This window comes from Chaetomium strumarium (assembly GCF_033439665.1).
Source record: "Chaetomium strumarium strain CBS 333.67 chromosome Unknown B0T15scaffold_1, whole genome shotgun sequence".
In the NCBI taxonomy this organism is placed as follows: domain Eukaryota; kingdom Fungi; phylum Ascomycota; class Sordariomycetes; order Sordariales; family Chaetomiaceae; genus Chaetomium; species Chaetomium strumarium.
In genome coordinates, this window is record NW_026944429.1 from 5,121,998 (window position 1) to 5,148,548 (window position 26,551).

At 56.2% G+C, this 26,551-nt stretch overlaps 9 protein-coding genes across 9 annotated transcripts; 5 read left to right on the forward strand and 4 right to left on the reverse strand.

The window, feature by feature from the left end:
- Positions 1-117: 117 nt before the first annotated feature.
- Positions 118-623, reverse strand: B0T15DRAFT_519872 (uncharacterized protein; the record flags this gene model as incomplete). The annotated part of the gene is made up of 1 exon (XM_062868459.1): positions 118-623. A coding segment is annotated over exon 1 (272 nt), but the record flags the coding sequence as incomplete, so codon positions are not given.
- B0T15DRAFT_55833 (uncharacterized protein) lies at positions 500-5,621 on the reverse strand. The gene is made up of 4 exons (XM_062870467.1): positions 5,132-5,621; positions 4,672-5,056; positions 4,336-4,618; positions 500-4,284 (listed from the first exon to the last, which is right to left on the reverse strand). Exons 1-4 carry the CDS (start codon positions 5,402-5,404, stop codon positions 792-794), a joined length of 4,434 nt encoding a protein of 1,477 aa, XP_062726701.1. The 5' UTR covers positions 5,405-5,621; the 3' UTR covers positions 500-791.
- A 2,340-nt stretch (positions 5,622-7,961) lies between these two features.
- Positions 7,962-13,071, forward strand: B0T15DRAFT_55910 (raptor N-terminal caspase like domain-containing protein). The gene is made up of 4 exons (XM_062870498.1): positions 7,962-8,675; positions 8,925-9,867; positions 9,941-12,626; positions 12,687-13,071. The coding sequence occupies exons 1-4, from the start codon at positions 8,109-8,111 to the stop codon at positions 12,898-12,900; spliced, it is 4,410 nt and encodes a 1,469-aa protein (XP_062726702.1). The 5' UTR covers positions 7,962-8,108; the 3' UTR covers positions 12,901-13,071.
- Positions 13,072-13,707: 636 nt separating this feature from the next.
- Positions 13,708-14,964, reverse strand: B0T15DRAFT_55901 (thioredoxin-like protein). The gene is made up of 2 exons (XM_062870494.1): positions 14,637-14,964; positions 13,708-14,577 (listed from the first exon to the last, which is right to left on the reverse strand). Exons 1-2 carry the CDS (start codon positions 14,699-14,701, stop codon positions 13,860-13,862), a joined length of 783 nt encoding a protein of 260 aa, XP_062726703.1. The 5' UTR covers positions 14,702-14,964; the 3' UTR covers positions 13,708-13,859.
- A 350-nt stretch (positions 14,965-15,314) lies between these two features.
- B0T15DRAFT_489567 (ribosomal protein S27-domain-containing protein) lies at positions 15,315-15,821 on the forward strand (the record flags this gene model as incomplete). The annotated part of the gene is made up of 3 exons (XM_062866609.1): positions 15,315-15,320; positions 15,514-15,576; positions 15,639-15,821. 3 exons carry the CDS (start codon positions 15,315-15,317, stop codon positions 15,819-15,821), a joined length of 252 nt encoding a protein of 83 aa, XP_062726704.1.
- A 1,217-nt stretch (positions 15,822-17,038) lies between these two features.
- B0T15DRAFT_55965 (ribonucleotide reductase inhibitor-domain-containing protein) lies at positions 17,039-18,296 on the forward strand. The gene has a single exon (XM_062870513.1). The coding sequence runs from the start codon at positions 17,215-17,217 to the stop codon at positions 18,088-18,090; it is 876 nt and encodes a 291-aa protein (XP_062726705.1). The 5' UTR covers positions 17,039-17,214; the 3' UTR covers positions 18,091-18,296.
- Positions 18,297-18,425: 129 nt separating this feature from the next.
- On the reverse strand, positions 18,426-20,222 carry B0T15DRAFT_519887 (uncharacterized protein). Its single transcript, XM_062868460.1, has 2 exons — positions 19,918-20,222; positions 18,426-19,775 (listed from the first exon to the last, which is right to left on the reverse strand). Exons 1-2 carry the CDS (start codon positions 20,166-20,168, stop codon positions 18,503-18,505), a joined length of 1,524 nt encoding a protein of 507 aa, XP_062726706.1. The 5' UTR covers positions 20,169-20,222; the 3' UTR covers positions 18,426-18,502.
- Positions 20,223-20,619: 397 nt separating this feature from the next.
- B0T15DRAFT_519889 (aspartyl-tRNA synthetase-like protein) lies at positions 20,620-23,110 on the forward strand. Its single transcript, XM_062868461.1, has 3 exons — positions 20,620-21,755; positions 21,811-21,980; positions 22,040-23,110. Exons 1-3 carry the CDS (start codon positions 20,801-20,803, stop codon positions 22,661-22,663), a joined length of 1,749 nt encoding a protein of 582 aa, XP_062726707.1. The 5' UTR covers positions 20,620-20,800; the 3' UTR covers positions 22,664-23,110.
- A 1,644-nt stretch (positions 23,111-24,754) lies between these two features.
- Positions 24,755-26,498, forward strand: B0T15DRAFT_571398 (uncharacterized protein; the record flags this gene model as incomplete). The annotated part of the gene is made up of 2 exons (XM_062870855.1): positions 24,755-25,012; positions 25,111-26,498. Exons 1-2 carry the CDS (start codon positions 24,997-24,999, stop codon positions 26,496-26,498), a joined length of 1,404 nt encoding a protein of 467 aa, XP_062726708.1. The 5' UTR covers positions 24,755-24,996.
- Between the last annotated feature and the right edge of the window lie 53 nt (positions 26,499-26,551).

Genomic DNA, 26,551 nt, shown 5'->3' on the forward strand with positions numbered 1-26,551 from the left:
GTGCTTCCTCATGGTAGATTGTTGGCATGCAGCCGATTTAGACTCTTGCATAGTGGTTTGCGGGTCGGACAGTAGCACTGGTTTAGGTGGAAGCGTTCCAAAACATCTTAACGGACCATTGGAACTCAGAAGATCGCTACAAAGCCTTGTATTGAGCCCGTTCCATCTCCTTGGAAAATCACAGGCTGCTACACCCCTAACTACCTAGCCAAACTTTCTTTGTGTGTCCAAACATATCCAACAAACTCCAGTAAGCAGATAAGCACATCGGAAGGGACAGTGGTATGTGGTATTAAAACAACAAAAAGCCCCTGTAGTCGGCAAGACGAGCAGATACACCTAACCCCTTGTTCCTCCCACTCTTTAAAACATCTGCAGACAACCAACATCACCCAGAAAGCAGCCCACCATATCTTGTAACACGCAAGTAGAACCAAAGCAAGATGGAGAGCGACCATGCCGTTAGTTGAAACCATCTCCTTCAGTATACAATGAGAAAGCTAGATCATGAAGGACGAAAACAGAATGGAGACAGAAAATTGTAACACTGCACTTGAGACAGGACAGGGTTGAAACAAATGATGGCCTCTAAGGCTCAGTCAGTGACAAGGGAGAAAAAAAAAAGGGAATATGCCATGGCGCCGCCAGTGAGAAACGAAAAGAAAAGCCCCCCTCCCCCGTCTCCCGCCGGGAAAAGAAAAAGCAGAAGATTAGTAGTACACATCCGCGCAACTCCCTTCTTCCAATATCATGCCGTATACAAAATCCCGTTCCACCAGTCCCATCCACCACTACTTCGCGCTGCCCGGGCTGTCCGGATGGCTGTCATCTAGCCTCTTCCTCCAATCCGCCAGGCTCTCACTCAACCCTAAGCTCACCGGTTCATCCTTCGATGACGACCCGGCCTGATTGACGTCAAAGTCGAAAGCGTTGCTCAGCCGATAATTCTTGTTCGTAGCCTCCCAATGGCTCCGCAGCGTCTCCAGCTCGTTTGCGAGGTGATCCAGAGCCGTACTGTTCCTCGCCTCGGGTCCCAGCCCACCACCAATCCCGACACCGACAGGTGGGCTATACAGACTGTCGGCTTCGCTGGTCGCGGATTCTTGGCGCATGTGGCCCGGCATGCGGTGGTTGGATTGACTAGCGCTGCCGCCGTTGGTGGCGCCGGCGGCTCCGGAAGCGGCCACACCGGTCGACTCCGAGTTCAGGCTCGGCACCTGTCTACTGCGTCGGCGGTAGTTGTCGACCGAGAGTTCGACCTGGTCCAGGAGCGCGCTGACTTTGTGCTCGGCATCCTGGGCGCGGCGCTCAAGCAAGGCGTTCTCGTGCTGGAGCTGCTCCATCTCCCGTTTGATAATGTCTAGGCGTTGCTGTGCTTCTTCGATGCTTTGGGCCGCGGCGTCACGCTCCCGCTTCACCTTGGCCAACTCCAGCCGCATCGCCTCGACTTGCTGCTCAAGCTTGGAGGCCGTGTCTTTGAGCTCGGTCTCAAGCCGACTGATCTCATTTTGCAGCGCCTTCTGTTGAGTCTCCCAGTCCGCGGGGGACTGCGAGCTCCTCGACGTCGACTCCCCAGTCTTGAGCTTCTCCTCCAACTCAGCGACTTGCTCCTTTAGCCGGCCGTTCTCGGTCTTGTAGCGCGAAAGCTGCTCCTTGAGCTGCCTCAGCATCTTCTCGGTACCCTTGACGTAGTGCACAGCCGACTGATAGTCGTTCTCGAGCTGCGCAAGCTTGTCACGGTACGTCGACTCTGACTCTTGTGCTTGGGCTGCAGCTTGCGCCCTTGTCTCTTCCAGGGCGGCTTGCGCGGCGCCGAGCTGTTGCTCGAGCTCGCGGAGACGCATTTGCTCCGGAGACCCTTCGCGAGGGCTGCCGCGCATCCGCACGGCTGTGGTGGGCGAGATGCCCCGCTCCCCGAGGATATCTTTTAGAGCGTTGTACTGCACAAGCATGGCATTCGTCTCCAATTGTTGCTTAGCAAGTTGCTGCTTGAGCTCCGAGTTTGTGGCCTGCAAAGATTGCGTCTCCCTAAGAGCGCTTTGCAGCTGCCGCCGAATCGAGACACCTTCGCGACTTGCCTGTTCCTGGTAAGCCTCCAAACCTGCGATTCGCTCCTCGGCACCCCGTAACCTGTCTGCTGCGCTGTCCGCCTCTTGCTGATACTTCCTGACCAGGGCATTGGCCGAGTCTATCTGCCCCTGGAGAGTGCGGAGTCGTTCACTGCTTTCCTTTTCCGATTTCGCCGGATCCTTCATCGAGATCTTCTCGAGACCGGCTATCACAGCTTCGCGATGCACCCGGGCTTCGTTGGCATGCTGCTCGGCCAGCTCCTCGACATCCCGTAATCGTTGCGTAGTCGCGACAAGCTCAGCGGTTCTTGCTTCGTGTTCCGCTTTCAACTTGTTGAGCTTAGATTCGACCGCCTCTCTGAGGGCCCGCTCCTCGTCCAATTTCCGCTCCAATAGAGCCTTGGTCTCCGCAGAAGCCGTAACCGCACCACGCAGGGTCTCGAAGGTCTCGACATGATCCTTGGAGCTTCCCACAGCCTCATCGTACTTCTCTTCCAGCTCCTCCTTTTCGACACGCAATTTTTGCATTGCTGCTAGAGCTTCAGCGGCGGCGACTGACTGCTCCCGCGCCTCGCGCTGTGCCATGTGCAACTCTGCCTTTAACCGCTCGAGTTCGGATGCGTTCTGCTGTTTGTAACTCTCAAGCTCCGTCATCCTCTTTTGCGCCGCGGTGACGGTTTCGTCCGCTAGTTTTCGTGCTTTCTTTTCAGCCTCATACTCGACACCGAGGCGATCCAACTGGCCCTGGAGCTCCTTCTGCGTGTTCAACGCATAAGCAAGCTTCCTGCTTATCTCGCCAGCTCGGTCATCGGGATCCTTCTCGCTATCGAGGCGCGGGGTGCTGTTAGCACTACAGCCAGCCCTTGCTGCTAGTTTTGCCTTGGCATAAACTGCCTCCTGAATGGCGGCATCTCGTTGCCTCTCGGCCTCCGCGATCTGCCTAGCTGCCAGGACGGCCTGCTTGTCTACGGAGGCTTGAACATTGGCCAGCTCTGTCCGCATGGCCAGCAGTGCCTCGATGAGTGGTTTATCCTCGTCATCGAACGTATCCATGGCTCGGCCGTCGAGGACTGGGCTGAGAGCAGTATTCGGTACGTAGCCGGCCTTCCGCGCCAACTCCAACTCAGATGCATACCATGCATTACGATTCCTCGCGGCATCCAGCTCCTTCAGCAGGGCAACCGTCTGCGAGTTCCGGGTCGATGACCTCCGCGATAGCGGGTTGCTGGCTTGACGAGTGGGTGGTGGAGGAGAGGACGGTCGAGTCACAACCTGCTTGAGAGCCGGCTCAGTTGAGCTGTCCACGGACCCTTGGCTGCGTCCCTGCTTGGCCGACTTTGGCTTCGTCGAGTCAATAGCCTGGAACTCCGCTTGCCTGGAGGACGACCGCGGAGGGTTTTGTGTAGGGGTACGTCTCCCATTGACGGCGGAGCCGTCGCCCGCCTTCAGCACTGCCACTTGCTGTGGAATGGGCGACGTCACCGGGGATGTAGGGGATTGCTCCTGCCGTTCCAGGGATTGGGCTCTTTGCCGGGGAGGAGGAGCTCCTAGCCCTGGCTTTGGGGGATTCCCTTGAGGAGGCGGCCCGAGGGGTGCAGTTGGTCCCGTAGACCTCGGCAGTCTAGAAGAGCCAGTAGGCTGAAGATTTTGCGGACTTGATTCGCTGGTTGGGGACCTAAACCCGTTTGGTCCGGCCGCTCCGATCTGTCTTCTAGCCTCAGGCGGGCCATTTGAGCCCTCTCGGGAAGGTGCGTTACGGGGCACATTCTGTGTCGTGAGATCGCTGGGCCGCCTGGTCCTCGGCGCGTTGGCGCTGGAGTCATTCGGATATCGGATTTTCGTAGTATCCAAGCAGTAGACGAGTGCCAAGTCGTTCACAGCGGTAGCGGCAGAGCTTGGCTCTCCTCCTACAACCACGATCTTCTTTCCAACAGCAGTCATACTGTGCCCGGATCGAGGCGACGGTGATGGTCCCATGTTTTGGAAGGTATACCACCGACGGGAGGTGATCCTGAACGCCGCCAAATCGCCCAGGTCCGCCCCATCCTCCGTTCGGCCTCCAAAGATGTACATGACATCGTCAACTAGTGCCGCGGCATGGCCTTCCCGCGGAGACGGAATGTAGCCTATGCAATCCAATTGGGCCCAGAGATTTGTCATGGGATCGTAACACCAGACATCGTTGAACCATTGGAATCCGTTCGTACCGCCAAACCTAGGCCATGTCAGTGAGCGGCGATGCAAACCTGGGAGTACGGGTACTTACAGGTAGAGCTTGTCGTTGAAGGTAACCATGGAGTGATTTGTCCGGGCCGGTGGGATTTTGCCTTGGGGGGGAGTTCCGCTGTCGCTGCTGGGGATGAGCATCTCCCAGCGATTGTTGGGTATTTGCAACTGGTTGAGGTCAAAGGCGGATAGGTCATTCATAAAGTAACCCTCCACCTGGCCACCAAAGATGTAGATCTTGGAGCCAAGGATGTTCAAGGAATGCCCGTATCTACCAGTAGGCCGAGGCCCTGCAGGCAACGCCCTTGACCACTGTCTAGTCGCTTCAAGATGTCAGCAAGGCCGTCCAGGGAAGAAATCACGCTGTTCTCCTTACATGTATTCAACAAATATAGCGTCTCGTCCAGAACATCGGTTTCCTCGATCTTCGTATCTCCGCCGAACACGATGAACGCGTTGCCGACCAGCAAGCTCGCATGCCCGACTCTTGGCCCTGGCCCCTCGGCGGTGGTCGCCAACGGGTAGCAGGCCATGTTGGCCCCGGCCTCGATTAGCCACAAGTCACCCTTGACGGTTGAGCTGTTTATTAGCCCGCCCATCACGTAGATATCGCCCTCCTTAGACGAGACTGAATTGACGGCGGCGCCATAGCGAGGGAATGGACTCGGGTGTGACGACGTGTAAGTCAACCTCTGCTGCGACCAGGGATAAAGCGAAGCGTTTGGGTTGGTCGCCAACTGCGGTGGGCCGCCGTTGCGAAGCTGAAGCTGCATGTTAGTTCGGATCGCTCCACCGAAAGGAGGATTGTAGCTGGGGTTGCTACAAGGAAAACGCACTGGTAATTCGCCGGGATGTTGCTGCATTGGCGAAGCAGCCTGCTGCTGCTGATCCAGGCTCTGGCCTCGTTGGCGAGCGTACGGCTGGTCTGGGCTGCCCATGCTGCCGTCGTTGTCTATCGAGCCAAGACTACCGGTCGGCGTGGAGCGCGCTCCCTTCTCTTCCCTCACGCGCGTTGTCGCGCCGCCCATCGCCGCCCCGGGGCCTTGGGATCCATCTCGGCTCGTGAGCCCTCGGTCCTGGTGCTTCTTCGACTTGAAAAGAAAGGCCATGGCGAATGATTCAGATCGGTCGCTAGGCTAGCGCGCGGCAGGGATTGTCGGCAAAGAGTCGTCGCGAACTCAGATGGATTGGTTGACCTGCGTCTCGAGGGGTGCACGTCTCTCGATTGACCGAATGAGCGTCGGGGGAGGACGGGATCGTGCAGCAGCCGGTGACACGGTTGACGGGCTGGTGCAGAGCGAGCGACACGGAAAGCGTAGGAATGCCGGCGACGGAATCGACACTCTGGAGCATCGGCCTCGGTGGAGTCGGCGCGATAGGTTGTGATTGTTCAACCTGTCTTTTATTATTATGAGGGGAGTCCTTGTCAGCCGCCACGGCGTGCCTGAACTGAGGACTAGCAATTGAAAATGATGAAGAGAGCGCTCAGCTAAGAGAGATGCAAACAAAAGAAGGCTAATATGGAGGCGTGATGGAATAGTGCATCACTGCTGAATGTGCAACTGTTTGCGTGGCCGATGTGGTCTCAAGTAACAGATGAGGAAGAGGTGAAAGTTTAATGTGCATGGGTTGGGAGAACCTGAGGAAGGTTTCCAAGTTAAGCTGTCTTGCCATCATGGATCAGTCTCAATTCGGGGGCTCCGTGCATGCGAGTTCGCCACTGTGATTGGACAAGGGGCCCCGTTGGATGGCAAAGTGGAACACCCACCCTTCACAGTAACGACCGCACAGTGAAGACAGTGCGAAGAACAGAGTGTCCAGGCCAATCACAGGTTGCCATCACCCACCTCCAAGCTACCATCACCACCCTCCCACCTACGTACCTACCTTGTTAGCTTTGTCTGCGTGCTCGCAGATGTATGTGCCACAGTAGGTAGCACAGCAGTAGGGGGCTGATGGGCTGCCAGTCTTCCAGAAGCACGCTTCTTTCAAGTGTCCCATCTCAGAACACGCTCAGCAGCAGCTGAGCACGAGAAGGTCTGCAGCTATCTCACCGCTGTCATTAAGGCAATAATATTAGAGCTACTCCTCCGTCGGCTGTATATCTCTGGTCCCGTTGCGAGCTTGGCTCAACGATCTCGACGGCTCCCTTATCCTACGTTAGCTAGGCCAATGATGGAGTTCTCTGCGAAGCCAAAGACGGATGATGTGCGCTCAGTCACTGGACATCCTTGCAATGGCACATCTCTGCGGGAATATAGGTATGGTCACCTGCACTGCGGCTAACTTTGAGCAGGAATAGGGTAATCACGTTCACGGTTGGTTACAGAATACAGAAAGACTATCATGGCGAGACTCAAAGACCGGACTTCAGCTTGATGGGAGTGCATTTATTTGCCAATAGCTGACACGAGCTGATACTAGTACGGATACAAATCATCGCCGCTTCTAAACTCTCTGGCACCACTGAGCCGTTGAGTGCCGCCGACGCCGCGTCTGTGCTTGATGGCCAATAGGCGATCTGGAAGCCATGCACATACTTTACACCCCAGCACCCCCAGCTGGAGCGCGCATAACGTTATTGAAGAGCGCCTGATGTCTTTTTTGGAGATAACATGCTCGAACTTCAAGACGTAAACGACCGAATAGTATGAGTGTCTAGGAAATATTACATTCTCGGGTTGACAGGACAAAACGCATAGTGATGGCGCTGATGGCGCCTCTGCTGGGAGGTGGTATTGGCCCCCCAAAGTAGCCGTTTCATGTTTCTTAGCGAACTGCCCAAATTGACTGATAAGGTCCCTAATAAGGTAGGTTTGTCGATGTTCATGCTCCAGATACACCACGGAACCACCTTACCGTGCCAGTACTACACATTGAGGGGCATGTACCTTGGGGCGCCATCCGATTGCAACGACCTGCCCGGTCTGTGGAAGGTACGGATAACACACCTTATTACCTAAGGTACTTACCTAGGTAGGTATGTAGCTCTTAAGTGTGTTCGTGAAATACATCGGCTACCGTAACTCCCCTGACTAGTTTGATCCGAACTCCGTTATTATTGACCTATAACGTTATTGCGCACCGCACTCACCACAAAGCTGCAAAACGTCAGCTACTGTAGTCTGTGACCGTGTTCAAGCCCGATGGTGGCAAATGCTGTACAATAAATAGTAGGCCGTAGACGGTTAGAAGGAATCCAGATCAAATAAGTGGACACAATGGCATGCTACAGTGATGATAGCGAGGCTCCGACACACTCTGGTTCAGCTCATCACGTGTCATAAGGTATTCAGCCGCAGCTTCCCCATGAGGCTATCAAATGACGCGTTTACCAGCTTGCGGGGCAGTGGGGGCCTACTAGTTATGTACAGAAGGTAATTCTGGGCGGTGAGGGTCCCGGTCAGGGCAGCCAAGGACCTCTGCATGGTGACGGGAGTAACTAATCCCGACCCTGACTTTAAGACCGACGTCAAGCACCTCCCATCCACGGTTCGAGTAAGGATTCGGGGGATTTGATTGAGGCGTTCTTTACGACTTTGTGCTATCGCCAAGCCCTGAGATAAACAAAACATTCTCAGTCTTCCAAGCCCTATAGGCGAAGCGCCCCGATAATTCTTTCGCTTCCGATGCCCGTGTGTTAACACTCGTTGTGGCTTCTGCCGCCGCCCTGTCATCCGGAAACAAACAGCTCCGTCCACCCCGACTACACCTCTACGTTCACTAGGCACGCCGGAGGAAACGTGCACATTACATTGTCGATCTCTGCCTCCCGCTTGCAGGACCATGGTTTGACCCCAGGGCTAGCACATCATGACGGCCCTTTCTTTGGACGTGCCGCAGCCTGCCCAACTCGCGCGAGGGCAAGGCTCAGCCCAATTCTCCAGGGTCCCTGCCCGTGACATGTCGGCTGCTTCGTCGCCCGCCCGTCACCCCGGCTCTTTCTCGCGCCAAACCACTCACGCTGTGTCGCTAATCCAAGCCCAGTACGCCGAGGTGTCGGCATCAGCATCGGGGCAGAACGGCAACATGCGCGCTATGTCTCCCAGCCGCGCTCACTCACGACCCGGACCGCAGATTGCCGATGGGAGAAGGAGGTCGGCGTCGCCTGGTCCGTCGTCTCGACGGCCGTCGAGTGCGCCCGGAGACAAGCAGGGTATTCCGTCAATCAATCGAGCTGAAGACGGACATGGCGACGATGACCAACGCGCTGCTGCTGCAAGACCAGCGAAGCCGCCACTGCTTCGCTCCAAAAGCGAATATGGCCTGCGGCACGAGGGGATTGATGACGATGTCGATGAGGAATACTACGACCTGGGCGCCAGACATGGCTTTGAGGATCATTACTTGTCCGAGGACATCATCGCTCAGCTTGCTAATGTAAGTGATCTCATTCTTGCGATTTGCTGTCTTCGCCTTCGGCGCGTAAGTGAAGCGGCCAGTGCACTCCATACCCGCTTGAGGCGCACCACGGGTCCGGACCGACCTCATGATGGGTTCCGCATGGTTCCGCATGGTTCCGGATGGTCCAGGCCATTGAGAGGAGCGCTGCAGTGCCTTGCGTCTGGTTTCACGGTTAAGTGCAGACTGATAATGAAAACCAGCTGTGACTGACTTTATCTTAACCAGAACTGGTACATGTACTTCACCGAAAAACGGCATGAAACGACAGGCAAGCCAAAGACCCCAGCCTTCGAGCTGCAGGACTGGCGAATGCGTGACCGGCTCAAAACCGTGTCCGCCGCCATCGCCATATGCCTGAACATTGGTGTCGAGCCGCCTGACCAACTGCGGACCACACCGGGCGCTAAGCTCGAGGCCTGGCAGGATCCCACCGTCCCGCCCGTAGGAAAGGCACTGGAGAACATTGGCAAGGCGCTGCAGACCCAGTACGAGACGCTCGCCCTCCGCACCCGGTACAAGCAGTATCTCGACCCGTCGATAGAAGAGACGAAGAAATTCTGCATATCCCTTCGCCGGAATGCCAAGGACGAGCGAGTCCTCTTCCATTACAACGGCCATGGAGTCCCGAAGCCGACCGCGTCTGGCGAGATCTGGGTTTTTAATAAGAACTATACTCAGTACATTCCCGTGTCGCTGTATGATCTCCAGCAGTGGCTGCAGGCTCCCACGATCTTCGTGTGGGATTGCTCCGAGGCAGGCAACATCATCAAGAACTACCACAAGTTCGTTGAGAAGCACGAGCAAGAGGAGGATGAACAGGCCTCGAAGGATGCCAACTACGAGAAGATGGTCTACCGCCCTTACATCCATCTAGCCGCCTGCGACTCCAAGGAGAACCTCCCTACGAACCATCGTATCCCGGCAGATATCTTCACTTGCTGCTTGACCACGCCAATTGAGATGGCACTCTGGTTCTTCGTTCTGCAAAACCCGCTCAAGACTAAGAAGATCGATCCCGAGAGAGCGAGGAAGCTTCCGGGGAGACTTCAGGAACGGCGGACGCCTCTGGGAGAACTGAACTGGATATTTACGGCTATTACGGATACCATTGCCTGGACAACTCTCCCGCGACCCTTGTTCCGCAAGTTCTTCCGGCAAGACTTGATGGGTAAGCATGTTCATCGCATCATCATCCCTCCAAATTACCTCGTGTCTGTGCCATGCTGACGCGCTCACCCAAGTGGCGGCCCTGTTCCGCAACTTCCTCCTGGCTCAGCGCATCATGCCTGTCTACGGATGCCACCCCCAGTCCTACCCTGAGTTGCCTGACACCCGCCGGCATCCACTGTGGGAGAGCTGGGACCTCGCTGTAGACATGGCGCTCGCGCAGTTGCCCATGCTGGAGAGAAAGGAGACGGAGGGCCTCCAGTACGAGTATGTCAACTCGACATTCTTCACCGAGCAGCTCACGGCTTTCGAGATCTACTTGACTAGAGGTGACGCAGTCTCGCAAAAGCCCCCTGACCAGCTTCCTGTGGTGCTTCAGGTCCTCCTCAGTCAACAGCATCGGCTCCGAGCCTTGATCCTGCTGAGTAGATTCCTTGACCTCGGCCCGTGGGCGGTACAGCTGGCCTTGAGCATTGGCATCTTCCCTTACGTGTTGAAGTTGTTGCAATCGGCTGCGCAGGAGCTCAAGCCAGTCATGGTCTTCATCTGGACACGTATTCTCGCCGTCGACATCTCTTGCCAGCAGGACCTGATCAAAGACAACGGCTACACGTATTTCGCCGTCATCATGAAGCCGCAAGAGAGCTTCCCGCTCGTTGGCGGGCCCGTCCTCGACGAGCACAAGGCCATGTGCGCCTTCATTTTGGCCATGCTGTGCAAGGGATTCAAGCCCGGGCAGATCGTTTGCAACTCGACCGACATCATGACCTACTGCCTTCACCATATCGCGCACCCGGAGAACCCACTGCTCCGGCAATGGTCGTGCCTGTGTATCAGTCAGTTGTGGAGAGATCTCCCGGATGCAAAGTGGAGGGGTATCCGGGAGAATGCTCATCATAAGCTCTCTTTCTTGATCAAGGATCCCCAGCCCGAAGTCCGCGCCGCTATGGCGCACGCCATGACCACGTTCCTCGGCATTCCCGATCTAACCGATGAGGTGGCGAGGATGGAGGAAGGCATTGCCTGGGCCATGCTGGAGATGGCTACCGACGGCAGCCCGATCGTCAGGAAGGAACTCCTCGTTTTCTTCTCGCATTTCGTGCTTCGCTACGAACCCAAGTTTATTGTTGCGGCCTACGAGCAGCTCTTGGAGGAGAAGGAGTACCAGCTGTTCCCGCCGCCAGAGGACGGCCTGGAACACAAGATGGGGTTGCATTATGCGAGACGCGAGCACCGTGAGAAAGACGGCACCATCAAGCCCACCGCGTTTGGCGTGGCACACGACTCCGTGTATGCAGCATGTTGGAAGCACATCAACATTCTGAGCGTCGATCCGCACCCCGAGGTACAGAGGGACGCCACCACCATTCTCGACTATGTCCACCACGCCCTGCTGCAATCGCCGATCGGCGCAACCGCACACAATCTCATGGACGAGATCCTCCGGCGTGCTAGGAAAGTGTCGAGAGGAGACATGAGCCAGAGGACAAGCGTAGCGGGCACCCGTACTGCAGCGGCTCAGCCGTTGCCATCTCCGGGTCTCCTCAAACGGACCGCAAGCTATCTGTTTGGGCCGCTTATGGGAGCGGCGGATGGTTCCTCCAAGACTTCTTCAACCCCGCCCGCAACACCCGGCTTGCAGAGGTCATTCTCGCAACGGAGCCGCAAGGGTCCGAGTCTGGAAAATGCTCCCCCGGAACAGCATGACCAAGGTGCGCCTCCATCGAACTATCATGTTGCCCCTGAACCACTGTGCGCTGGTTACCAGGAGCGCAAGCTCAAAGAAATGCCCGCCCTGCCCTTGGCCAGTACGTTTTTGGACTGGTCAACGGAGTACTTCCGGGAGCCTCAGATGAAGGCACCCGAGGGCGAAGAGCCCGGCAGCAGGGAGTACAACGAGCGGCTATGGCGGCGCTCTCGTAACGAGGCTGTCCTTAGAGAGACACAGCCGCAGAAGACGCACGCCAGAACACACAAGTGGAACAGTCAAGCCGGTGTGATTCTTACTGGCTCTCAGCCATCCAAGATGACGTTCCACCAATTCGAAAACCACCTTGCGGTTGCCGATGACGGCAACACCGTGACGATTTGGGACTGGAAGACCAATACCCGGCAGAGTCGCTTCTCCAACGGCAACCCAGAAGGCTCCAAGATCTCAGACATGAAGTTCATCAACGAGGATGACCAAGCCCTGTTGATGACGGGCTCCTCGGACGGTGTCATCCGCATTTACAACCACTACGACAGTGACGCAAGCGTAGAACTTGCATCCTCGTGGCGTGCACTGACCCACATGGTTCCCTCCAACGTCAACTCCGGGATGGTCTTCGAATGGCAGCAGGTCAACGGCCACGTGCTGGTTGCAGGCGACGAGCGAGTCATACGGATCTGGAATGCGGGCCACGAAATGTGCACTCACGAGATACCGGCGCGGTCCGGCTCCTGTGTCACATCGCTAACCTCGGACCAGATGACCGGCAACATCTTCGTTGCCGGCTTCGGTGACGGCGCCATCCGTGTTTTCGACACGCGCATGAGACCACAGGAGGCCATGGTCCGCAAATGGAAGGACGAGAGCAGGCAGTGGGTGCGCTCGGTGCACATGCAGCGCGGGGGCCAGCGCGAGCTCTTGTCTGCTAGTCGCAACGGCAAGGTTCTTCTCTGGGACATCCGCATGGAGCAGCCCCTGAAGACGTTCCAGACGACCAATGATGTCCTGCGGACGGCGAGCACGCATGAGCATTTGCCCGTCTTTGCTGTGTAAGTTACTTCCCACCGCGAGCTCTTCCACATAACATTCACATACTAACTGTGTTTCAGGGGCACATCTACCCATCTAGTCAAGATTTTCGACCTTGACGGGCACGAGATCACCCGCGTTGAGCCGTACTCAAGCTTCTTGCAAGGCCACAAGGCAGGCCCCCTCACTGCCACCGCATTCCACCCGCATAGGATGCTCCTGGGCTGTGCCGCACGTGGAGGCCACCATGTCAGCCTCTTTGCTTGTGGCACCGAGCGGGTCGGACAGTTTTAGGAAATCGTTTATTCCTCGGCCCGCCGTTCACGCGATATTTTGGCATTTTAATCTTCGATCTCGGCAGTCAGATCCAAGAAAGGGGGCTTTTCTGGCGTCTCGGTAGACTGTTCGAGGGTGTAGGGGTACAGGTCGGCGTTGAGGTTATCTACTTTTCCCCCAATTCGAGTACAGGGCATAGCGTAAGGGAAGGGAGGTAATACCGGATTGCTTCTTGTAATTTGTTTTCGGAGGGTCACGGAGTCACTAGGCCATGTGTCTGCAGACATGGCTTGCGCTAATATCATCCTTGCAATGGATTCCTGTTTATTGTGGTTGTATGGGGTAGTGTGCAGTACGACTTACACCCAAGATATTTCCATATCCGGAGCGCCGCGGTGATCATGATGGGTATAAGTTGATCCTTGGGTTTTCTGCGTATTCATGTCTGATGATAAACTCTCCATTCTGAGAAATATTGAGTTATTTGCCATCACTAAGCGATTTATTATGCTTGCTGAGTTCTTATTGACCCCATCCTGATGAAGCCTGACCGCTACTAAGATAATGGACAGAGAGCTATGGGTAGCCAGACTATCGTCAGTTTTCAGAGTAGACAGAACAGAGCAAAGATAATTGGCACAAATCCCTATCCTCGGGCGGTCTGGAACAAGCATTTTCTCCTCGAGGCATGGCTGACGCTCAACTGCCCAACGCAGTCGGCTTCAGCGGTCCCTCGCACCCCTCGGCCGTCTACCCTAAACCACTAGGCAACCTTTGGCCTCGAATGGCAGAAGGCTAGGGAGGGGAGGTGCCAGAGTGGGAGGGGAGGTGTCAGAGTCAGGCACAACCCCAGCCAGGTGGTCCAGACGCTCGAGCAGCCAGAGCCATAACCCCACAGGCTAACCTTCGACTTCCCTCATGAGATGGCCCGGCTCGCTCTCGCCGAGTGACCCAACCCCAAAATCAGCCAGGGGCGCTCAGTCCCAATCGTCATCGTCATCATGTTTCATCGCGTCCCTACTGCTCTTGATACCTCTGCTCGCACCAGCTGCCTTTCCCTCCTCTTCGCCATCCTCCGCCGCCCGCCTCCGCTTGATCACCCGCATATCACTATCTTTCACCGCGCCCACCTCCACCAGAATCTTATCCAGATCCAGCATGCTCATCCGGACGCCGCCCACCGTCGCTAACGTGACCACCTGCTTGACGATATCCCCCTTGCTGTAGACAAGAATCGTCGGGCAGTTGCGCTCCGGATACCCTTCAATCGCCTTGTCGGCGCGCATCTCGCAGAACTTGAGCTCGCCATACTCCTGCGCCGCCTGCCGCCAGAGCTGGGACAGCACACGCGACTCGACGTTGCTGCCCTGGGGCGAAGTGAGATTGACGAACACGGGCCCGTTGTGGGAGGCGTCGGTGACCTCGCGCTGGTACTCGGGCTTGGAGATCGGGTAGACGGCGCCGTGGACGGACTTCTTCTGCAGCGCCGAGAGCTCCTGCATGCGCTTCTGCCGGTATTGCTCGAGAAAGGCCTCGTCTTCCTCGTCTTCGAGGTCGGAGAGGTCGGACAGGTCTTTGCCTTCTAGACGATTCTCGTGCGCGAGCCGGCGCGCTTCGAGGATGGCCTCTTCGATGAGCGGGGTCGGGGATGGGGGCTTCTCCGGGATGATCCCGTGTTTGCGCAGAATGTCGTTCCTGTGAGTAATACTGTAAGTACTAGAACGAAGGTAGAATGCAAGCGAAGCGGTCTGGACCATTCTGTATCCGCGTTTGGGTCATCGATGGGGACCGCGATCCGTTGGTCCGCGGGGGCTGCCATCTTGAGGTGCAAGGAAGCCACGAGTTCAGAACTGAGGATGTGTGTGAGCGGAAGAGGTCAGGAGATTCGTAGTCTCGGTTATGGACGGTTTGGTTCGATACGGATCGCTCTAAGCCACGGGTAACTTTGTTATGTTTCCTCCATGTTGCTGCCTGATAGTGTTGAGGACGCGATGCTAGCTCCTCGAGTGAAAGTGATGGCATACATCCAGGTACCTTGTAGGGTTAGGTACCTCGATGCCCCGCCTCCGCGGTGGTACAGTGTAACCCCACCACCTCAGAGGCTCCTCGCCGGAAGTCCAGCTCCGCTTCTTTCGACAAATGCAAGGGTTAGCCTGCATATGATTGGTCACTCCAGCAAGCCCTAACTGAGGGTCGCCGAGGCTAGCCAATTTTGCCTCCCGCTCCTCACAGTCCCAAATTTTGCTTCTTGACTTTTGCTCCTGCTGGGCCTCTGAAAATCCCCTCCGCAACCATCAACGAGCAAAGTCTGCCGCCAACCGACCCAGATTTCATCAATCAAGCATCAGCTCGTCCTTTCCACGTACGGGAAATAATCAGACAAGATGGTAAGAAGCGAATTTCTGCCGACTTTGTGCGATTCTGCCCGTTCGATGTCCGTCTTGAGGGTCACGAGGATTGCATCAACGACACGTTGAAAAAAGGCCGGAAATCGACGTCGAATATCATAGACTTTGGCGATACTCCGCGCTACAACGAATCATGGATCGATATGGAGAGAGACGGACATCAGCGGGCAGGATGAAGCTCTGATGGGTTGAGCCATGTTGCTGATGGTTGTTTATTTCCAAGGTTCTCGCAGTTGATCTCCTCAACCCCAGCCCGGCCGCCGAGGCCCGCAAGCACAAGCTCAAGGTACGCTCAAACCGCAAGCAGATGATTTGTTTGTTGATGGCTGATGCTGACAATATCCGCAGATGCTTGTGCCTGCTCCCCGCTCCTTCTTCATGGACGTCAAGTGCCCCGGCTGCTTCACCATCACCACCGTCTTCTCCCACGCCCAAACCGTCGTCATCTGCCAGGGCTGCACGACAGTCCTCTGCCAGCCCACCGGTGGCAAGGCGAGACTCACCGAGGGCTGCTCATTCCGGAGGAAGTAAGCGGTCTGTTTGGGGCTGTTTCTTTCTCTGGGCATAATGGCATGGTAATGGGATCTTCTCGGTATCTGCAAGGCTGGCTTGAGTTGGGCGTCTAGACTCATTACTCGATCGTCAAATCAATCTCATTTGCGGATAGAAGATGGATTCGCCAAAAATCACCCCGCACAGCAACCTGGGATGGCGTTTGGGGTCCGGATATCTAGCATCATCGACTTACTCCGACTTTCTCTCAATCTGCGTTTTCCGAACCTTGGTCTTGTCTTTGGCTGTACAGGCAGATGATACTGCATTGGGAGGATCGTTGGCAGAGGCATTTTCACAAGCGTTTAGACGGACCTGCCATGGGCGGCTGGTAGGCTGCTAAACGCGAGGACGTGGGATCGCTGAGGACCGCCGAGGACCTCGGTGCAGTGGGAGGGGGAAAATCGGGTCGCGTTCTACGACAAATTGATGAGATTCCATGACCACAACACCTCTATGCTCAACAATCTGATGTGACGGATAATGCTCCGGCTCCGTGCTATTCTCTGGCCGGCTTTTATGCACTAAATGGGACAACCACAGCGACGCCCTCCATATACATGTTATTGCAACCCCTCTTTGCACGCTATATATTCTTGAAATCCTCTGCAAAGCATGAAGGCCTTGATGATGTTATGAATGGAAGTGGAAGATGACATGCGTGGGGCCTGACGGTGTTGTGTATTTTTAGAATACTAGTAGTTTCACCCAACCGAGGCCAATTCCTGGCCGCCATGGATGACTTTCATGAATGCTTTAAGGTTGGAACCCAAGCTCTCTGTGCCAGACTCGAATTGGAATTGTTTCATGCTACCTACTGTGGTATGGCCGGTGGCCCGTTCTGCACGAGCTTATCGGCATGGTGCAATATCCAGCCACTTCCGAAGCTGAGGAGCCCACAATGCTTGTTTCACAAGAGCCTTACCCAAGCATGCACACGCGAGATTGCGGCGAAGGGCTTGTCCTAGTGGGAGAAAGAAGAAATAGTCAAAAAGGCTGCACTGCTCCTGAAGTTAAGGACGCGGATGCTTCAGATATTCAAGGACATGCGCCGCTGGGTAACGTTATTGGCAAACAAGTTCAACGGTCTCGCTGCTAACTCGAGGGAAGCTTCAGTTGTGAGCGACAACCAACCACCTCATAGCAGAAGGCCCCACTCAATTAAACGCGTCAAAACGCGGTCGCGACTTCCAACTTGGGAACCTCCACGATTAACCCATCGTTCTTTCCCAACCTCTTTGTCCTTCCATCCGTTTCTCAACAACCAACACACGACACGATATTCCCGACAGCAACAGCATTATTCAAGACAGTTTCTGCGTGCGCACACATAACAATCGATTGAAAACCCCAGGATTGAGAAGAAAAGGCAATGTCGGGCCCTCGCACAAAGCGCCAATTCGCCGGCGCAGCCAGCGATCCCTCGCAACGCCAAATCACTTCGTTCTTTGCGAAGACCTCGTCCTCAACCACATGCGCTGATTCTGCGTCGACTTCCACAAAGCAGACCGCCCTCGATTCTCCTCATCTCACACCACAGGTACAAACCGACCTTCTGACGGTCGGCATGCGGGTCCGCAAGGCCATCCCGGAAGGCTACAAGACGGGCAGCACCTACAGCGCCTTCTCGCTCTGGGCGGAAACCAACAACAGCACAAGGAATTCTCGCCAAACTCCGGCAGCAATTACGCCAGCGTATGCGTCAACGATGCGCGAGCTCGAGCCATTCTGCGGAATCAATAAAGTTGGAGGATTGGCCTTCCAACCAGCACACAGCACTTCTGACGATGAAGATGCCATGCCCGGCCTCACAAGCAGTCAAGATACGGTAGCCAGCGATGCAAGCAACTTCACCTCTTTCACGAGCCCCAACCTCAATACCACCACGGCGACTGCTTCAACCCGCAAACGCTCCTTCACCGCCGAGGAAGACGAAATCACCTGCAACCCACTACAACATAACGGCCCCTTCCGCCTACGTAGCGACAGCCACGATGCTTGGCTTGAAGAGGAGATTTCGCCGCGCAGCTTAACTCCTCCGGCCGGATTGTGGCAGAATGCACGGTTGCTAGCTGTGCCTCGGCGGCCCAGGCAGGGCAGAAAGGTCGCGACCGCCGGGGACGAAGCGAGAGTGGGACAAGAGAATATCATGGTCGATATCCAGGGCATGGTGGATGGGAATGATTTCGAAGAGGCCAGTTTCCTGGATTATGGACTGGGCGTGGACGGGAACATGGAGATTGAGTAGTGGGGTCTTACGGTTTTTAACAGGGCGAACTGATGCCTAGGGTGCTGGTGTGTTTTGCATTGTAGCGTTTTTGGCGTTGGTGGTATTACGTGGTGTGGTTGGGTTCCGCTTCGATCGGCTGGGATGAACGGGTTGCATTATACCATGGTGGTCTTCTGCGAACTGCATTCTTTTCCAAAGGCATATGGCGTTCTAGGTTTTAGCTGTGGGATCAGTTATCATACCGAGGGCAGCGACTTGTCAAAAACCAAAGCTCGGATTCACTCAAGTTCCAAGTCTTCAGGTATAGCTACATTTCCCTAGCGCCCTGCGAATGGTATAGACATTAAATAACAATTTACCTTTGGAAACACATAGACCCAGCCTAGGTAGCCATCATGAATGTTTCAACATGCAAACATGGCCGTCAGACTTACAGCGCAGGAAAAGGGTCCCGAAACTCCAGCAGGTCCCTCTGCCCATAAAACTCACCGGCCACAGTCAGAATCATGTTCAGGGTTGCCCGCATGTTGACGCGCGATCTGATCTCGTCAAACATAGTCGCTGGCTCCTCACCGTCCCCGCTGCGCTGGTGCTCGTCAGCGTCCGCCTCGGCGGCATCGGCAGGCTCCTCTGGCTTGATGTCCTGGGCATCCTGGAGCCGGGCTAGAAGCCGTGACTTCGCTGCTGCCAAGTCGTCGGCTCCGACGTCTTTGTTCCCAGCATTTGTGGCTCCCTCGTCATCAGATACTTCCCCATCGTCGATGTCCATGTCCAACTCCCCGTTCTCGTCGTCCTGCACGGCATTGACGTTCGGGTTCACGATTTTGGACTCCGTCACATCTCCCGCCGTTTCGTCCTTGCCGTTGTCATGCTCCTGTGGCGCAGCAACGCACTTTCCCTCGTCCCCTTCATCAACAACTACCTCACCCACATATCCGCCCTCCTCATCCTCGTCGTCTCCTTCCCCTTCGACCGCACCTCCCAAATCCCCATCCACCTCCTCCCTCAGCGCCTCCATCTGCGCGATACTGACCATCATAAGCACCGCCCTCTTTCCCAGTTCCCTCACCCACCCCACCTCGGCATAATCCATCTCGCCGCGGTCGGGCAAGCGCGCCAGCAACGCCCAGATCCACCGGCTCGTCCGCTCGCGCAGCTCATAGCCGCGGCGGATGAACTTGCCGCCCAAGATCACGCGCAAGAGCTTCAGCACACTCTGCCGGTCCAGCGCGGCGACCTGCACGGGCAGCGGGTCCGTGTAGCGAATGCGCCACGTCCAGATGCGGAAGGTCGAGGACTTGGCGCCGAAGGAGCCCACTTCGGTGCCGTGGTCCCGGGACAAGGACGCGACGAGGCGCGGCGGCGGGTCGCGGTGGAGGAGGCGCCGCAGGGCGAGGAACTGCGATGTCAGGGAGGCGAAATAGGCTTTGCGAAGCGCGGCGCTCCGCGCGGCGATGCGGTCTGGGTCCGCAGGATCGACTTCTTCCCCTTCTTCTGCTGCTTCTTCTTCTTCTGAAGAGGAGACAGACGCGGAGTCCGAGGGCATCGCGGTGTATGCGCCATCATGGTAGTAGCCGCGCGAGTCGCCCACTCCGTTGTCGTAGATGCTGCGGTCGATGTCCTCCGAGCTTTGGAGGTGTGGAGGGAGCTGGGGGCCCGCTCTGGGCGCTACCAGGACATGCGGGACGCTGCTTGCTTCTTGCCTGTGAGATACTTACCATTAGCTTACCATGTCTCTTCCAATCTCGCCGCTTTGGGCTGTAGTCGGCTGGGGAACGGGAACAGCGGTTTAGCAGATGTTGGGCGATGATGGCGGGGACAAGGGGGGAAGGAAGTAAAACTTACCGGACGGCTCTGAGATAGGCGAGCGCGTCGCCGTTTTCCTCGAATTCCAGGTCATCGTCGGTTACCTGCGCCGGCTCATCATCGTCGAGACCGGGGAAGGCGACTCGCTGGCCGTAAGTCGGGTCGGGTTTGCCCTCTCCCTGTCTCGGCTTCGAGCCCTGCTGCTCGCGGCGTCGCTTGCTAGACGAGCGGGAGGACGGATCTTCGTTGTCATCCGCTGCAAGCGCGCTGTGGTTGCGTTTCGGGCCCATGGTTGCCAACCGCGTCTGAAAGGTGCGTCCGCCGTCTACAAATAGGTCCGTGGATCGTGTTTGGGTTTGATGTAATTGCTGCTTCGATAGTTGAATAAGGGACTGAGCAAATTCGCTTACGGCGATACAGACATGTGGAGGCCCGGTAACTGGATATTGTAGTACCAGGTGTCCACGTGCTCTCCTGTCAGAAGATGAGAAACCACCAGATAATGAAAGGTTCACTCTTGCATAGCTCCGGACTTCAGTAGTCCATTTCCCCAATCAACAATCTATCATACACGTCATTACCGCGAACGAGATAGATATGGGAGGTTAGAAGTACCTTAGGTCCTAGTACATCTCTAAGAGTGACATCCACATGCAATATCAGGGTTAGGGCTCTAGAGCGCCGTTGAGTCCCTGATAAGCCTGCTTGAAGCTGCCCCTCCATGCCCCGCCAAAAAGATCGGCTGCCCCTCAACTCCTTGTTTGGACGTGTCAGGCCGAGGTCTCCTGAGGTGTGACTCGTAGTATCCGACTCACGCGACAGCTGGAGGCGTCGGATATTTCACTCGATCCGAGCCCATCCTCCACCTATTTCGAACCTTTGTCGAGAACTTTTGCCCTTCCCACCGATAAACGAGCATAAAATGGCTGAGCCCTCCACGAACCCGGCGCCTCCCCCAGCGGAGGCTCCTGCTGCGGCCCCTCCTGCCGAGGGCGGCGAGGACGGTAGCATCTCGAAGAAGGCTGCGAAGAAGGCCGAGGCCAAGGCGAAGAAGGAGGCCGAAAAGGCCCGCCGAGCTGCCGAGCGCGCAGCAGCAGCAGCAGCAGCGTCCGGGTCCCAAGCCCAGACCGAGGACCTCGCCAAGGACAACTACGGCCAGGAGACGCATGAGACGAAGCTCTCCCCCGACGCTGTCGAGGTTAACCTCAAGACGCTGGGCGAGGAGCATGTGGGCAAAAAGGTCGAGCTCCGCGCATGGATCCAGAACGCGCGCATGCAGGGCGCCAAGATGGCCTTCGTCGAGCTGCGCGAGGAGGGTAACTGGTCAATTCAAGGTGTCGTCGCCGCGAGTCCGGAGGGCACGCCTGTCAGCCGGCCAATGGTCAAGTGGGTTGGCGCCATCAACCCGGAGAGCTTCGTCGTTGTCGAGGGCACGGTGCAGAAGCCGCTCGAACCCGTCAAGAGCTGCCGGGTCTCCAACTACGAGCTGCATATCACCAAATGCTTTATCCACGCCGCTGCGCCTGCCGTTCTGGGAATGACCCTCGCTGCGGCGAACCGGCCGATTGCAAACTTCAGCGACGAGGACGTACCAGTGGAGCAGGGTGTGGAAAAGCTGAGCATTGCGTCTGCCGGTGAGCCGGCAGGTATTCCAGCGGCGAGTATGCTTACGCACCTTGACAACATTGTCATGCACAAGCGGTCAGTCGTCCAGCAAGCTATTGCCGACATTCGGGCCGAGATGAAGGAGCTGTACCGGTCGTACCTGAGGTCCCACGGCTTCAAGGAGTTTGAGCCCCCTTGTCTTATCGCTGCGGCATCGGAAGGTGGTGCCAACGTGTTCCGCCTGCCCTACTTTGAAAAGGATGCGTACCTTGGTGGGTCGTTGTCCTTGGCTCTACGACGACTGTGGAAAGTGCTAACGCATCCAAGCTCAATCACCCCAGTTCTACAAGCAGATTGAAATTGCAGGCGGCAGAAAGAGGGTATTCAGCATCGGCCCCGTGTTCAGAGCCGAGAACTCAAACACGCCGAGACACATGACCGAGTTTACCGGTCTAGATATGGAGATGGAGATCAAGAAGGATTACCGGGAGGTTCTGGTATGTGCTGCTCGAAGTCGCCCGACTGGGAACCCGCCACTGTGGCTAACGGCAACCAGGACATGCTCGAAGGCGTCCTCCTTCACATCTTCAGGAACATCAAGCAGCGCTGTGCGGACGAGATTGCTCTGGTCCGCTCGGTCTATCCGTCCGAGGAGTTCCTCCTCCCCGAGCTCGGCAAGACAGTCCGCCTAACCTTCGCGGAAGGCCAGAAGCTCCTTCGGGAAGAGGGCCCCGAAGAGTTCCGTAATGTCAGCGACGACGAGGACATGAGCACGCCACAGGAGAAGGCGCTCGGCGCGCTCATCCGCAAGAAGTACAACACCGACTTCTATGTCCTCGACAAGTTCCCAGAGAGCGCCCGTCCCTTCTACGCCAAGGAGGACCCAACCAACCGCAAGGTCACGAACGCCTATGATCTATTCATGAGGGGCCAGGAGATCTGCTCCGGCGGGCAACGTATCAACGACCCGGCCGAGCTGGAGGCGCGGATCCGCACCAAGGGAATCGATCCCGCGAGCCCTGGTATCAAGGAGTATGTCGACATTTTCCGACAGGCAGGTGTCCCCGCCCACGGCGGTGGTGGTATTGGCTTGGACCGTGTTGTGGCGTGGTATCTTAACCTGCCGAGTGTCCACTTGGCAGCGTTCTATCCGCGAACACCAAAGAGACTGCTGCCGTAAGCGGTGGTTGTTTGGGGTAGCATGTCGGATGGTTCCCCAGAGATGTGTTGGATGCGTTGTAGCCAACCATGAGTGTGTGAGCGAAAATATAGAGAACTGCAATAGACCGTTGTTGTGGGTCGAGGAAACCCACAAGGGTTCCTGCTGGCTCTCTGGGTTACCTTTCTGCAAGGTCGTCAGGTGCCTACCAGGTATGCAGTTTCCTGCCAAAGACTCTACTAGTAGCTACCTTATCATATGTTCCAAGGCACACACTTCAACGCTATCCACCGAAGACGGCCAAAGGCTTCCTTTTGTCGCATCGCAACCTGATAAACACTGGACATCCATGGCAGACATTCACAGGACCGTGCTTCCTTTGAAGCATTTGTTAGTAGCTTACGCGGTCCTCAACGTGAGCTACTGAAAAACAATGAAAGAGTGTGGTGCTTGCCTACCTAGGACGCGTGAGTTCTGGACCTTGAGCTCATCCTATACGTCGCAGAACCACGATTTAGGAGATGATACGGGTAGCCCACAGTGTCTGAACTCTGGAGACAAGCGTAGTGTGAAAGATCGTGGTTTACCTAGTGTGTGCTCCTCCTCCGTGCAGGACAGGAGGTGAACCAACGTCGAGCTGAGGTAAGTTTTGGTGAGTATTACTGAGCTACAAGGAATGTCTAGTTAGAGAATAAAATAGCGAATTCTGGGGTTTGAATTCTAGTCAGGTGGTGTACCCGAGTGTCAGGAAGTTGTAGTTAGAGTTAGGGAGTAAGTTCGAGGATATGTTAACATACAGGTACCTATCTATAGAATGATTTATAACAGGGGTTACGGCTCAAAGTTCACCATGTGAAATCGCTTCTTTCCATGTTGAGCCATAAACGGCAATGATTTAAATCCCATGCATGAAGCGGACGCACTTGAACACACCCAAGAGATGATGGCGTGCCTGAGGTTCGCTGCGTCATGGGATACGAAGTGTGGAAGAAAAGGTAACTGTATAACTTCTAATCGAACCTGATCTCTTGAGCTCACTTACCTGGAGCCCTGAGCGGTGTAAATGTGACAAGATGTCTTGTGAATGGATATGGGCAATAGGTACTCTTCAACAACAATTACACAGTTCGAAATCTGAAGGTCTTAGCACAAGTTAGCAGGATAACAAACACTGGATTTAAGATCATTAAACACCATAAGCTATCCATAGCTCCTTCTATGTCGATATCGAGTTCCTCAGTTCCTCTGCTGGAAACGATCATCAAGAGGACATACTGAGGGGATACAGCTAGGAGGAAAAAGAACATGCCCAGCTCATTGCTGTTGTTAATTGTTGATCACCAGTCTACTCCCGGAGGTTATCACGGCAAGCAGAGAGCCGTATGCGGGCTTGCCATCCCTGGGGGGCTTGTCGTGAGCAATGTAGTGGACAGATCCTATTAGGCGCCACTGGGTTTGTCCATTGTCTTTGGTCGCTGTTTAATGTAAGCTTGCCGCTGTCGACTGATTGAATGTAGGGGAGCATGGTATCCTACCCGGAGCCGCTCTCCTCTTTATTACTCCCGGCGTGCTAGTCTCGACATGAAATGCTGGTCCCGGACGTGCGAACCGGAAAGCTGCTTAGATGGTCACTTTGCACCCCTGGCTCCAGACCATCAATTGTCTATTGCCGGCCGCGCAGGTATTCGCTTTTCGTAGAGGCTATTGTCTCCTGGGGTGAAGCAGTTCTCGGCAGAGCTCCCGAAAAACACACTTGTTTATCCTCGGACCGCTTCCAGATTCACACTTCTTTCCTCCGGAATTATTTCAACAACCAGAGAGGCAAGCCCCCCTCCCCTTTTTCTCTTGTTCGAGTCCTTATTTGCCTTAGGCGGCAAGGCTTCCTCTTTCCCATACCCGCCCGTCCCAACATTCGTTCATTCATCCCATAGCCACTTCGGCCCGGGAGTATCTCAGCTTCACAGTGAGAACCACACACCTCCTCTTGTCGTCTACACCTGTGGGGTGGGCTCGACAGTGTGAACCCCAAGCTCTCCGCTCTATTCTCCGCCGTATCCCGTCATTGAGCGTGTGACCCGCAGCAGAGAGGCCGTGTGGTGCTCAAACACCGAGAGCCAAACCTTTGTGAGAAAAAAACGCTCCTTTCCCTTTACCTCAGGCCCCTCGCTTTTAAGCATCACTCATGGAAACTCGGGCATCTTGAGGCAACCACAGCCACCCGTCTCGAGCATCTTGATTCTTGACGGGCTTCTAACGGTCTTCAGGGTTCGCCATAAGACCTCTTCCCAGGCAAGTGACCTGGTCATCGCCACATTGAAGATACTTATATCTTACTCGGCGTCGATTCATCCAACATGGCTCGTGGCAAACGTGGGTATCTCTTCTGCTTCTTGCCTCTTTCGTTTGACTGTTCCTTCCACCAATTCGATCGACCGACTGACTTTTTGTTTCTTTTTTCTCTCAAACAGCTTCCAAGAGAGAAGGCCCTTCCGGACCGGGCTCCAATAGGCAGGGCGTCCTCAGCGGTCGGGTGACCAAGTCCACCAACAACGGGAACAAGAACAAGGCGTACCCCAAGCTCTCCGCCGCCGCTGGCTCTCGCGCCTCGCCGGGTTCCCGCCGCGCGGCTTCCCATTCGCCTGCCACCACCAGCCCCGGCGTCAAGCTCATGAAGTACGGACCGTGCCCCAAGTGTCCCGGCCGGCGCATCCGCAGCCGCTTCAACCCGCACGGCAACTCGCCGCACAAGGGCAAGTTTCGCTTCGTGTGTAGCAACCGCTACAATAACGTCCGGGACTGCGACTACCAGGAGGTGCTGGAGAGCGACCCGCTGAATGATCCCGAATTCCACCAGGCCCAGGCCGAGGCTCGAGTCCGCGCGCAGTCTTCTTCGCCCCGTGGAGGTGGTGGCGGGGAGCTTTTCCGCACCGGCACCGGCATCGCCAACCCCTTCCCAGCCGCGGCGCCGAACATGTACGAGAATACCAACACGGCCATGACCATGACCATGACCCCCACGCCGGCTGGTGGTGCTGGAGACAACCCCACGCCTCGCTACGGCTGCCCAGAGTGTTTGAGGGGCAGGCTGGTCCAGAAGGTCCGGGAGACGGCCCAGTGGCGGGAGCGCGTGCTGGTGTGTGAGAAGGTCTGGAACGCGAAGGAGGGCGAGATGGTCGGTGGATGCGGCTATAAGCTGGAGCTTGAGAACGGACCGGCCTACGATGCCGACGAGGAGGAGGAGGAGCAGCAGCAGCAGCAGCAGGAGGACGGGGAGGACAAGCAGCATGGCTATGGCTATGGCGCCGGCGTCGGTGGCGCCCTGATGGCCAGGAGTGGCAAGAAAAAGATGCAGGAGAAGAAGAAGGAGAAGGACGAGGCCGAGAAGAGGCGCGAGGTGGAGGAGTGGGAGCGCGAGGCGAGGGAGTGGCAGCTGAAGAACCCGTTCACCGCGGCTATCTTGCCCGGTCCCGCGGACGACAAGGACAAGATCGTGGTCGACCTGACCTCGGACGACGAGCTGCTGCCCCAGCATTCTTCCTCGGCAAGACTGCCCGCGTCGTCCATGATCGTAGGCGAGGTCGGAGGGTCGGCTCCCATCTACATCTCGGACGACGACGAGCCCGAGGACGGGGGCATGGCCGTAAGCGTGAGCGCCACTGCCACGGTGGACACTGTGGAGGTGAGCGCCGGTACGGCCACGGCCGAGTTCGACGACCTGGGCTCTGACGAGGAAATGGAGCTGGTCAAGATGGCCGACCAGGTTGATCAGGCCATTAACGACGACCTCGGAGAGGAAGAGGAACTCGAGCTTCTGGAGCTTGCCGATCAGGTCTCGTCCTCTATGACTTCACAGTGATGGGAAGTGGGGACGCATATAGGCGTTGCGGATGAAGCATGATCATGACGCCG

Bases quoted from the DNA above. Each gene is read 5' to 3' on its own strand.
- B0T15DRAFT_55833 (XM_062870467.1), bottom strand. From the start codon at position 5,404: ATGGCCTTTCTTTTCAAGTCGAAGAAGCACCAGGACCGAGGGCTCACG. The intron at 5,057-5,131 runs GTGCGTTTTCCT...ATGCAGCTTCAG, and splicing joins AACATCCCGGCGAATTACCA to CTTCGCAACGGCGGCCCACC. The intron at 4,285-4,335 runs GTAAGTACCCGT...GACATGGCCTAG, and splicing joins TTCAACGACAAGCTCTACCT to GTTTGGCGGTACGAACGGAT.
- B0T15DRAFT_55910 (XM_062870498.1), top strand. From the start codon at position 8,109: ATGACGGCCCTTTCTTTGGACGTGCCGCAGCCTGCCCAACTCGCGCGA. The intron at 8,676-8,924 runs GTAAGTGATCTC...TATCTTAACCAG, and splicing joins TCATCGCTCAGCTTGCTAAT to AACTGGTACATGTACTTCAC. The intron at 9,868-9,940 runs GTAAGCATGTTC...CGCTCACCCAAG, and splicing joins CTTCCGGCAAGACTTGATGG to TGGCGGCCCTGTTCCGCAAC.
- B0T15DRAFT_55901 (XM_062870494.1), bottom strand. From the start codon at position 14,701: ATGGCAGCCCCCGCGGACCAACGGATCGCGGTCCCCATCGATGACCCA. The intron at 14,578-14,636 runs GTCCAGACCGCT...TATTACTCACAG, and splicing joins CCAAACGCGGATACAGAATG to GAACGACATTCTGCGCAAAC.
- B0T15DRAFT_55965 (XM_062870513.1), top strand. From the start codon at position 17,215: ATGTCGGGCCCTCGCACAAAGCGCCAATTCGCCGGCGCAGCCAGCGAT.
- B0T15DRAFT_519887 (XM_062868460.1), bottom strand. From the start codon at position 20,168: ATGGGCCCGAAACGCAACCACAGCGCGCTTGCAGCGGATGACAACGAA. The intron at 19,776-19,917 runs GTAAGTTTTACT...AGTATCTCACAG, and splicing joins GCCTATCTCAGAGCCGTCCG to GCAAGAAGCAAGCAGCGTCC.
- B0T15DRAFT_519889 (XM_062868461.1), top strand. From the start codon at position 20,801: ATGGCTGAGCCCTCCACGAACCCGGCGCCTCCCCCAGCGGAGGCTCCT. The intron at 21,756-21,810 runs GTGGGTCGTTGT...AACGCATCCAAG, and splicing joins TGAAAAGGATGCGTACCTTG to CTCAATCACCCCAGTTCTAC. The intron at 21,981-22,039 runs GTATGTGCTGCT...AACGGCAACCAG, and splicing joins AGGATTACCGGGAGGTTCTG to GACATGCTCGAAGGCGTCCT.